At 30.6% G+C, this 12,343-nt stretch overlaps 1 protein-coding gene across 2 annotated transcripts in view; it reads left to right on the top strand.

Annotated features, from left to right (window-relative positions):
* Positions 1-12,343, top strand: part of LOC119568373 (sister chromatid cohesion protein PDS5 homolog B-B-like) — a 50,310-nt gene that overhangs the window by 19,900 nt on the left and 18,067 nt on the right. For both annotated transcript variants that reach the window (XM_037916842.1, XM_037916851.1), the window contains exons 21-23: positions 269-414; positions 1,654-1,877; positions 2,061-2,090. In XM_037916842.1, coding sequence (XP_037772770.1) covers positions 269-414; positions 1,654-1,877; positions 2,061-2,090 — 400 coding nt within the window. The remainder of the gene's footprint in view (positions 1-268; positions 415-1,653; positions 1,878-2,060; positions 2,091-12,343) is intronic.

Below are 12,343 nucleotides of genomic sequence, written 5' to 3'. Positions count from 1 at the left end.
AAGATAGTTTGGGAGGGTCAGGTTGAAATCAGTGAGAATTTTATGAACCAGTGTAGGCTTGATTATTGTGGTCTGTAGAGTGGAATTCTGACTAAGTAGATGTGTTTTTTTTTGTGTGTGTGTGTGTGTGTGTGTGTGTGTGTGAAATTTTAGGTATATTGTTTTCTCAGATGTGCAGTCTGTTGTCTGTTTGAAAAAAAAAATACAGAAGTGAATGATATTTCTGAATGGATCTATATTATAATTTGTTAAATTTTTTCTTTTTTAGTCAAATCGTACCTTCCACTGGAGCTCCAGGTGACAGCACCCAAAGGTTCCACTAAAGTACTGACAGGAGTGACCAAAAAAGTGTCCAACTCAATGGTCGTTTTGAAACCAAACACTCAAATGCATAGTCCACAAGACAGAAGCAAGGTAAGTTTGAACATATGATGCTCTTTAGTATATAAATTTTAGATGTTCTCCTCAATCTATGAATATTCCTGCTGTTACTTTAGTTAGATTTATACTTAAAGGAAATAGGGATTAGATTTTATGGTTGGACTATTTGTTTAGGTCAATGGTTTTAAAACTTTTTAAACCCCACCTCTGGCATAGCCTTAGACATATATATCTGCTTTTAGATGTTGTCATTGGTTTTGAAAGTTTAGTTTGAGAAAGACTTAAGAGATTGACTATTGAGTAAGATGGTATGTTTTCTTGTTTTATCTTTCATGCTACAAAGGATACAACAACATCCAGCAGCATAGACCTACCTGTCCATAAGGAGGTCAAGGTAAAACTCCTATAGCATATAAGGGGGTCATTGAGTCTGGGATTGGATTCCAAAATTTAAAGTAAATAAGAAAAACAAACATGTGTTTGGAGGTACATGTAATTATAATATCCTCACCACCCTACTTGCATTGGCTAGTTGTGTCAACTGTTGCAGTACCTGTTTAGAAAGAAAAGAAAAAATAAACAATAAATTAATGTAAAACATTGAATACTGGCAATACTTACTGATTCTTGACAACACTAGTGCAAAAGTAGTAGCAATGAGCCTTCAAGTAGCAAAGGGCTGCTAGCCAGCTCTTCATGAAAATGAAAAGGTTTGCTTTGTGTGTATTTTTAAGTATTTTATGCATAACATTTCTAAGTACTTCACACATTAGGCACTTAATAGCTCTTACTTGTATTTCATTAAGAAAAAAAGTGAAGGTTGTCCTTCACTTTAAGTGCCTGCGTCTAATAGTGATGCCAAACAAATGATGTCCCTACTGTTGGAGAAAGACAAGCTCTATCTGATGTGCCAACAGGAGGGGGTATGTCAGGATGTGGTAACTCAGTCCACAACAACCATTGTGTGATATGCCATCCATGACTGAAGGGTTAAAACAATCTGTGAAAGGAATAGGGAAGAAGCAAGAAGAGAAAAAAAAGACTGCAAGAAGAAAATAAAAGAAATGAAAGAGTGAAAATGGGGGAGGGTATGAGTAAATAGATGAATTATAGAAGAGATTCAAGTTAAAGTGGGGGGTGGGGGAGGCAGGAAACTTGCTAAGTAATTTGCTGAAGGACAGAGACAGTAGAATAGAAATGAGTGATTGTAGTAGTTTTTTTTTACTAATTATAGTCTTTATAAATTAATGTATTAATATTTTTCTTATCTAGGATGACAGTAGTATGATGGAAGATACAAATAATGTAACAAATAACCGAAAACGAGGACGCAGTGGTTATGATATTGAAGATGATTTAGAGGATGAGGAGGACAGCACAACACTTAGCAGTGTGTTGCCGACACCAAGTGCCCCATCTGCATCATCAACGGGACCTGCTAGCAAGAAAGGAAGACTTGGGGGAAATCTCACTGCTGCAGCCAATAGGATTAGTAGGTGAGAATCTTCTCTCTTTCTTTTTTTTACTGACATTTCGGCTGCTAATGGAAGATATTCAATGATACAATTTGCAAAATTTAAAAGACAGTAATATTCTGAATAAAATTTATTTGAGCAATATATTTTTTACTTTAAATTGTGGTAGAAAAACGTGTAAACAAAACTTTTTCCTTTTTACAGTTATCTTCAGAAAGAAACTAATGGGAAGACGTGAGTAACCTATCCTACAGCAAGCTTACAAAGATATTGTTACCAGGGTGCAGAATGGTTGTAGTTTTGCATAGCGTACTATGGTAGGAGTGTGACAAAATCCTATATAAACTATTTGTCCCCTGTTCAGGGGTAAGGCAGAAATAGTTTCCATACCAAAGTTTTAAGTATATACTTGGTGACAATGCAAGTGAGCAATGTATGTTGATCTCTAGACCAGCAGAGGGGTTGGTTCACTTGGTCACAGGTATTGTACATAAGTGTTGCAGAAAGCTGCAGGACTACAGATGAGGCTGTATATGTGAATTTTGAGTGATTGGTGGGTTTTTTGTGAGAAAAGGACTATGGATCATTGCAATATCTATGATTGGGTAGGGGAGAGGAGTATAACATTGTATTCATATTTGAAATGTGGTTATGGTTATTATCTTCCACTGACATCATTTTCTGCACCTCATTTACACTGAAGTTATGAAGGATTCCAATATGCTTAGTGTCAAACAACTTCAAAGTGATATTGGCTATTGATGCTTATTTTGAGTTTATTCAAGGTAATGATCATTATGGTCACTGCTATTGTAATAATGATGATGAAAATTATTTCTAGGATTTTTTTATTTTTTATTTTTGAATTATTATTATTATCATTAGTTATTATTATTTTTTATTTATTTATTTATTTATTTATTTGTTTATTTATTTTATTTATTTATCTATTTTTTTTACTATTACTACTACTACTACCATTCCTAATACTATCATTGTTTTTTTTTTTTTTTTTTTTTTTTTTTTTTTTATTATTATTATGATTCTTATTATTAGTACTGTTTTTTTTATTATTGATCTTTAATTGTGTTTTAATATTAGATTCAAGATTTATTATTATTATTATTATTATTATTATTATTATTATTATTATTATTATTATTATTATTAATTATTATTATTGGTTATGTATGATTTTTCATAGTTGTAGTACTAATAGTATTTGTATCATTTATTAACTTTCTTCATCATCAATAGAAGCAGTAGCAGTATTATTATTAATTATTAGAAGTAATTATCCTTATTGTAGAAATATTACTTGAATCATCATCATCCACTTTTGTCATGATCTCTATTATTACAAGCCATGTTATTTTCATTGTTATTTTGTATGACACTGCCATGAGTTTTATTTGTATTTATTTAATTATTTGCTTATTTGTTTATTATTATTCATACTTTTAGGCTGTGCTTTTTTTTATATTGGTGGAAATTTAGCTTTTCATGTATTGCTGTTAATTCTCTCACATGAAGACTTGTATTTGAAGTCATCTGTGGTGTGCGTTGTCTCCCCTGCTGATGCATTGTGATAATTTGTTTCAGATGCTTGTAGCAAACTTACTATTTATGGTAGGAAGCTGAATTTGGACTAATTTCAAAGGAAATCTGGACTTCTGTTAATAGCAAATTAAATATATTATGGAGATAAAACACACAGAACAGTGAATTCTACTTAATTGATAAATTATTTCCTTCTATGCCTTAAGTCATTATAATATTGCAGATATGTTGAAAGCGTGAATATTGATATATGAATATTACTATTTGATAATAAAAAAAAAAACAGCCACCATTCATATTATAGATCTGTTATATTTTTCTATTTATGTATATATATTTTTTCTTTTCTTTTTATTGAATATACTACCATCATCATCATCATCGTCATTATTATTATGGTATTTATATCCACATCACACTTTCATGTATATCATCATTGTTGCCTTTTCTGTCATCAGCATCATTCCACTGTTTATTGATAGTATTTTTTATTGATTAGCTGCTATTCTCTCATTATCAATGTCCACATATGGTAAGGTGATGTTTTTGATGACGACAGAGTAGATGATGAATTTTAGTGATACAGAAAATTTGTGCTGAAGTAGAAAGTAATCTTGTATGTGTTACAAATTTGTGTTATATGTATAATATTAGTTTCAGGTGAGAATGATTTCTATATATACATCAAGATAACAGTTTAGAATTGCTTGTTCATTTTGGACAATCGTTCTAAGCAAGTTGAACACTGCTGAAATTATACCTTCTGCATTTTTTTTTTCCTCCTGATTGCAATTTGTACACTATTTAGGCTAGTGATTACTAGAAGGAATAATGATGGGAAGTGATTTGTTCCTTTTTTTGAAACACGAAAAAGGCTTCCTGAATTTATATATATTATTAGTAACAAACTGAGGTGATGTGTAATTAATGGTAAGACCTAGGCAAGAATAGTACATTATGTCAGTACTTCTACCTTATATTACCCATCATAAGATAGTTAGATTGCAATGTGAACTGTCCTTTGAGGGCAAAGATATTGTATTGGATTGATATGATGTATTTAATAATAGAAGAAAACAAGAGACATCAGAAACAAAGCAGGAAATGTTTCCTTTTTCCACACAGTTACCTAATGCATTCACAGGCTGCAACAGAATTAGGTTTTATGCATATTTGATTGTGATGGATCCAGCTAATCTCTGCCATGCTGTGTATGTGGTTGTGAGTGTTCGTCATTTGTTTCTTTATATCTTGAGTTTTGGTAAGAGTAAAAGATTGTTTATTTTTTATTATTTTATTTATTTATTTATTTTTTTTTTTTTTTTAGTTTTTCTAATATTTTTAAATATATATGCATTTTTTTATATGTCCATGGATTGAATATGAGTTGAATTATTTTTCATAAATTGAAGAATGTCCAGATGAGATGCATCATTTAGATACATCAAGTATTTCTTGATTTTATGTTAGAAAGGTATGATGCTTAGATCAACTACAAAGCACTGGCTTTTTGACTGTAATAAAAAAAAAGAAAAAAAAAAGAAAAAAAATGGGTGTAGTGTAAGTAAGGGATATGTTTTGAGGAATTAGCATGTGTGTTGTTGCAATACATAAATGCAAGGTGGTGCAATATAAAGGCAATCATGTTTCATGTCCATTGTGTTCAAACTGGAAGTGGATTCAGACATCTTTATTCTATCATTTCTGCTCACCAGGTTGTTTTCACCAATTTATTTTGTAGTATTAATCACTGTGCATAAATTTGTATAGATTCATAAATGCCCTTTTGATAACTGTTCCTCTCACTAAGTTTTCTTGAACAATAGTATATCAGAGGTGAAAAAAATGTTGGTGTAGCATTAGTGATGGATATAGAAATAATTACATCCCAGGAAAGCATAAAAAAAAATAAACAGTCATGAATTATAATTTCTTTCTCTTTCTCTTTCACTAATTCTGTTATTCAATTTCTTCATTTTCTCTTTTCCTGCATATCATCTGACAAAAGCCTCACCACAGTATGCATGCTGTGTGAATGGTTACCAATAAGTTTGATTTTCAGTGTGAAATTTGCACTCACTGATGATGAATTGCATTGTTTTTCTACAATTGGGGCAAAAGTATAGTCATGAAATTCATGCTAAGGCCTCATCATATTGAAAGATTTTCTTTTAAATGTTTTTCACTTTTATTTTTAATTTATTTTTGGTTTGACTTAGAATAGATTGTTTACCATGGTAGGTGGCCTTATCCTTTTTGATGGTATAACCAGTGATGTGTTAGCTCAAAAACTATGAGCCAGTACTATGTACGTAATGCATACCTTATGAAAGATTGTTTTAGTTTGATAATTCAAAAGAAAAAGAGATAGGTAAACTCCTATTTTGAAGCTGGAATCCTTGTACAGGGATGAATATTACAGAGAGGAAATGGTCAGTTAGAGAATGTTCACTAGTATACATTTGTGTACAGTATTCCCAAGATGCTCACTATTTTATGTATATTAGAATTTAGGTGTATTACCCTTATGGTTTCTGACATTTTTGCACTTAATAGCAAATGGAACTCTTTTTAAGTTACAGTTACAGCATGAAGTAAGTGATATTTATGCATTGATATGTTGATATTCTGTGACAAGATGACATTCAAATGCCTTTTATTTTCTTTCTTCAGACAGTCATGTTCATGTGTTTATGTAAATATATTGGAATAATTCAGTTATGTGTATGAATGGTATTTTGTTGGAATGTTCATTCCGTAAACAAGAATGTATATTCATTTTGTTAAAAGATCAAATTGACTGGTAGAGGTCAATCATCTATGATGGATAAAGATAATTTTGCTATTGTGATGTTTTGGTTTTCCCCTTTCACACTGTTTTTTGTTTTGCTAGTTTCTTGTAATTTCTAGCTTCCTCATATTGTTTCTGTGGCGTACATCATTTGTTTCAATACAGAGTCCTTTGATACGAAAGAAAGTGATGTGTGTTTGTCGTTATTCCTTCTAATTGCCTATGTTTGCTATCCGTTTTATTATATTTTTACCATTTGTTAATATAAATGTACTTCATACTTATATATTTTTGTGTGTTATTGTGATTAATTACTGGAGAAACTTGAAGAACACATTTCAACAAATATTCCTCTAGCTTCCCCCCCACCCCCTTTAATGCAAAACATAGTTTCTTTCTTTCTTTCTTTCTTTCTTTCTAAATTGCCTCTTGTTTTGATCCTTCAGTTTCATACTTTTGTCACGGCTTATTTTGGCATTATCATGTGCCTTCTTATGATGCACTAGAACCAGCTAGCAAGTTTACATATTAAACTTGGTAGTTGGTTGTTATGGATTTAAGTTGTTTGAATTTTATTATTAAAATTAGAATCACAGTTGCAATTTGAAACCTTAACATAAACAAACAAATAATCACAACAATACCAAGTCCTGATGTTTACTATTTTGTAACATGGGTGTTTTGCACTTAATCATGAAATTTGAATGACCAAACTGTATGAAGGTGGCATTTTGGACCCAAAAGCTGAAGGACACAAGGCATTTGTAGAGAAAATTAGATTGAGTTTACTGATACAAGATAATTTATTTTACAAAAAAGGGTCATTGTGAGGACAATAGCTTTCAGGCAGTGAATCCACAAACCATCAATCATTATCTAAGGTATTTTGATATTTATATTTAATGAATGAGAGTTACTGGGTTAATATTACAAGATTGGCTTTTAAAAAAACTAGTACTGAAAAAAATAGACTTGTCAATTTACATTCTTCGTGATCTTTTTTCTTTCATGATACATTCATAAATATTCCTGAAGTAAGAGGCAATACACAGTTTTCATCATTATTTACCTTTTATCAGATATGATATTAACAGTTTATGATAGTGTTTATCCTGGGAACATTAAGAAACATGAAGATACTTTAGTATTTCAGCATTGCGTTCTTTCATGGCCTGTGGAGCCTCAAATCACTATTTGCACTTACTGTCACCATGTACTGAACACTCTTGCAAAGCACCCACTATACCATTTTCAATTTGGAAGAACATATTAGTTTTGTAATCTGTCCTTGTCACTCCTTTCTTCGTCCCATTTATTTTCCATATTGCTTTGCTCATACTTAGTGGATAAGTTAATTGTGAGAGAGAGACCAAAGTAACAGGCAAGGTCTAGGAATGTCAAAGTTATCTTTTTCCATTAATTAAAAAACAGCTCAAGGGATTGAGTAGTGGAGGTTACTTGCATGTGGTCCATTCATGCTAATGAATTGTAGGAACAGCATCACATTTACCAACACCTCAAACTATTTGCTGTTGTTAAAACATGAATTCTGTGCTAGTTAGCATTATTTAGAGTTTTTCTCACATTATTATTATATATTTTTTTTATAGGTATGTATGTATATATGTATAAGTATACATGTATGTATATGGTATAAGTATGTGTATACATATATGTATATGAATACATATGTATACACATGTATATGTATATGTATAATGAATATATATATATCTATAATTTATATTTATATCCATACATGTATGAGTGTATATGTATATATATTATACATATATATATATATATATATATATATATATATATATATATATGTATATATATGTGTATATACATATGTATGTATGTGTATATATATATGATATACCTACACTTATTTTAGGTTCATGAGTTATCAAGAACAGAATCCAGTAAGAAATGTATATGAAAGATAAAAAAAAAGATCATGATGATTGGAAAGGCAGCTTAACACCTAAGATGAACTCTTGTATTTAGATAAATACACAAAATATTAGAATGCCAGGCGGTTTCAATTCAGTTTTCATTTCTCCCTCTCCTTCCTTTCTTCTCTCTCCATTCAGCCCACCAATCTTCTCTCTTCTCTCTTTCTTTCTCTATAATTATTACTTATTTTGGAAGAGCAGGTGAAAGAAGGATACATAAAACTCATTTTAATTTTAACTATCTTTTGGTGTTATGAAATTGCACCGTTTTGTATTTTTATTTCTTTAACTTATTTTGTATGGTAGGGCTTCTTTCTGCCTGAAAAATTCAAAATAGATCATATTCAATAGTGGTACATGTGGTTTTATTAGAGAAAATAGTGCTTCTGTAGTATGGTCAGTGGTAAAAAGGAAAAGCCAGTGCACACTGGTGTGAGAAGATATTTTTATGAACTGTGTTGAGAGAATGTGTTGTAGTATTTACAAGTTGAAGCAGTTCTATTAAAAAGTTAGTAATATAGGATTTTTGTTTTTGTTTTTGTTTGTTTTATTTTGAGTAAGTATCACTTCATAATGTTAGGTTGCTTCTTTTATAACAGCCACAAAATTGATGCCAGAGGAAGGGTGTTTCAGGGGAAATGTATGGAATGCAGTCACGGTACATAAAATAACATAATACCTGTAAAGTGCAAAGAACCAGGTTTAAATCCTTGCATTACACCTCATAGATTTTTGCAGCCTGGCTATGATTTATGCTTGTGATAGGAAAGGGCCAGTAGAGTCAGCGAGGGCTGCGGCAGATATCCTTTAGGGTGAATGTAGCTGAGGCAAAATAAAAAAAGAAAAGAAAATGATGTTATGTCCTTTCTCAAGTAGTACCTAAAGTTGAGATATACTAGGGAAGTAGAGGCTTGCATGATGCCTAAATAAAGCAGAGGGACTGTATGTTTAAATAATAATAGATGTATCCTGAATTTTGTGCAGTCTGCAAGAATTAATCATTAATTAATCAATTAATCTATCATAACAGCCAGTCTGAAATGTAAAAGATCGTGGATTAACATGGAGTTGGTAGGCAATTAAGACTAATTGTAGAGAAATTGCTAGACTGAAGCAGGGTATGAATTTAAGAAATATTATGTTAATCAGACACGTTGTCGCTCTGTCCACAGAAATTGGCATCATCATGCAACTTCATTAATGAGTTTAGGGGTTTATCTCAGGACTAGTATCAGTACATTCACTCTCTAGGTAAATCTGCCATGAATTGATATTGGTTGATATTTATTTATTGTTTCATTTTCTGCTCCAAAGAAGATGATGAGGGTACTTATTTTCTGGAAATATTGGAAACAGTTGTAGAGTAAAGGTCTTGGTTTCAATATCTCAAACAACCACACATATACACAATATATATACACATACAAGCACACAAATGCAAACACATTTCTAGAACTCCTTTTAAATGAAATAGATAATAATCATTGGAATTACATGAGTTACTAAAACACAAAAATGCTGTTCTTCTGATATCTTTTGATATAAATAAAGATTAACACTTGTTTAGGATTAGTCTTTGTTTGAACATTGCAAGAACAGGCATAACTGATGTACCTAAGTAAACATCATTCAAATTAAATGCTTTTAAAGGGTATTTGGTTGCCCTATGATTTATTCGAGGAGTTTCTTTTTTTATACAATGATCTTACAACACATCAATCAGTGTGAATTAATTTTTGAAGTGTTAGTAACTTTTTTTTTCCCGTTATAGAAATACAAATGTGGATGTTATAGTTTTCATAAACAAATTATTAAATTGTTTATTAAAACTTAGTAAACTAAACTTTTATATTGTATATGTATTATTTTACATAATTATCTGACAAACATCACCCTCACTTGCTACTTCGCTGAGTTAGTGTTGTAAGGATTTGTCAGTGACTGGGAAAAGTAAAGATATCATTAGAATAGCTTTATTTTGAATTACATCATAAAGTTTTACTTTTGCTTAATGTTTTGATAAATGTTAGAAAATACAGTAAACTGCATTGCTAATCATATTTATGATTGACCTTTTGTGTTCTGCTTGGCCCTTTTTTATTCCTGTTTAAAGGGATATATGAAAGAGGCTAACATATGGAACATAAAAATTACCTCAGTATAAGTTTCAATAGCTTCAGTAATAGTGGGTGTATGCAAGTTTGGTGAAAAAGGAACTCATCTTAATAAAATATCTATATATCTACTAGATTAACAGTGGACAGTACTTTCCATTGCACATGTTTTTATTTTCTTTGGAAAAAAAAGAGAGCATCTATACTGATAGATGTAAAACCTGTATTTTATTCTTTATTTGAAAATGATTTTGCATAATTGCACATTAAGGATGTGTAAGAAATGCAATCTCTTTGGAGTCATACACCATTTGTGAAACATGCCTTGGATTGACAAATGCATTTTTAGTGTTCGGTAGTGTTTGGAAATTATAGGAATATTCTATAGAATTAGAGGTCAGAAAAAGATAAGTTTCTTCTTGTACTTTATCTTTTTTTAAGGCAAATGATAAGGGGGATGAAATGGAAGTGACCTACTGATATATGAAGTAATGAGTAATATATTTCTGAATGCCTCGACAGTTGGAAATAGTCCATTGGTACTGGTAGATTTATAAGAAGGTACTCCTTAAGTTTTGTTTAACTTTTTTTCCTTTTCAAGGTTTTTATAATGTAGCATTATCATAGGCTTTGTGAAATTTAGGATTGCTTGTTTTTGTAGTCATGAAAAAGGTATTAGTGTTTCAGCTAGTCCTGAAAAACAGAACTTTTAACAAATTATATAACTGATTAGACATTGATAATATCATTAATTTTGTAAGTAAAATGGAAGTAGTACAATAGTAGTTAGAAACTGTAGTATTAAAATTGAAAATACACTTCTTTAATTACTATTTTTATGTTATTTGGGTATAATTGAAAATTCACAATATACAAATATGAAAATGTAGTAAAGAAAGAAAGAAAAAAAAGGATTTGTAAAGAAGTAAAATGAAAAATGATGGCTAGATAGTTTTCACTTTTGCAGAAATTGTTAGTACTTGTGTGTGTGTACCATGTCTCGAGTATACTAACAAGGCTCACAAAAAAAGGCATGTGCATGGACTAAGAAAGGCAGGAACTTGAACACACAGTCATCAACACATTCTACAGGACTTCACCATCACATTTTAGATAACCCTTCTTTATAAATCTAATTATAATTCACCTAGATTTCTTAGCAGTGAAAACAAGTAATGGATATGTTTAGTGAGTGTGATACAGAGATGACTGACTGAGGATATACTCAGTGTAGATGTAGATTGAGTACATGGTCAAGTTTGAAAAGGATCTCTTAGAAGTTACTGCGGGGCACGTAGGAAGGTGAAGCATGTGTGGTATGGTCCAATATATTTATTTATAGCTATCTCATACGTAGTTACCAGTTGAGTGTTTTGTTTATATCAGTTATTCCAATTTTCCAAGCCATTCACTGACAGGCACAAGAGTATGACTGTGATACACATCGTGTTGACCACGAGGTTCACTTAATAAAAATCCCACAATATGCATTTAGTGTTTTATCACCTCTTATGTTAAATGTGTAAAATAGACTTTATCCAGCAGTACCTAAAACTAAGTTTAAAAGGGCCCCAAACACACAGTGGGGAATTTTTTTGTCAAACTTGGGAACAACTTTTTTAAACATAAAGAATACTATGATTTTTTCTCTTCCCCCGGGCCATTTTTTTCAGGAAAAAAAATCTAAATTGAAATAAAAATTAAAAATACCTTTATTTTTATTTTATTTAGAATATACAGTCATTGTAACAATATATTTTTGCCTTAAAAGTGATGGTTCAATTTGTATATGTAGGTATGTATTTGATTTTTTTTTTTACATACACAAATTATATATGTTTCAATTCAATCTGTTCATTGTTGCCAAGAACAATGAGAAACTGTGACAAGGCCCCTTTGAAATTTTTTATAATTTTTCAAATTTTTGGGAAAAAATTTTATTTTTTCTTATGTATTTATCAAAATTAAAAATGTGTGAATAGTGGTAAAAACCATTTTAATAGTAGGTTAATAGTGCAAATTAAAACATAATTTTTGTGTTGCATATTCATATAGAATAAC

This window comes from Penaeus monodon, chromosome 4 (genome assembly GCF_015228065.2).
Source record: "Penaeus monodon isolate SGIC_2016 chromosome 4, NSTDA_Pmon_1, whole genome shotgun sequence".
Taxonomy (NCBI): Eukaryota; Metazoa; Arthropoda; class Malacostraca; order Decapoda; family Penaeidae; genus Penaeus; species Penaeus monodon.
The sequence above is the reverse complement of the archived record's forward strand: the minus strand, read 5'-3'. Positions and strand labels throughout refer to the sequence as shown.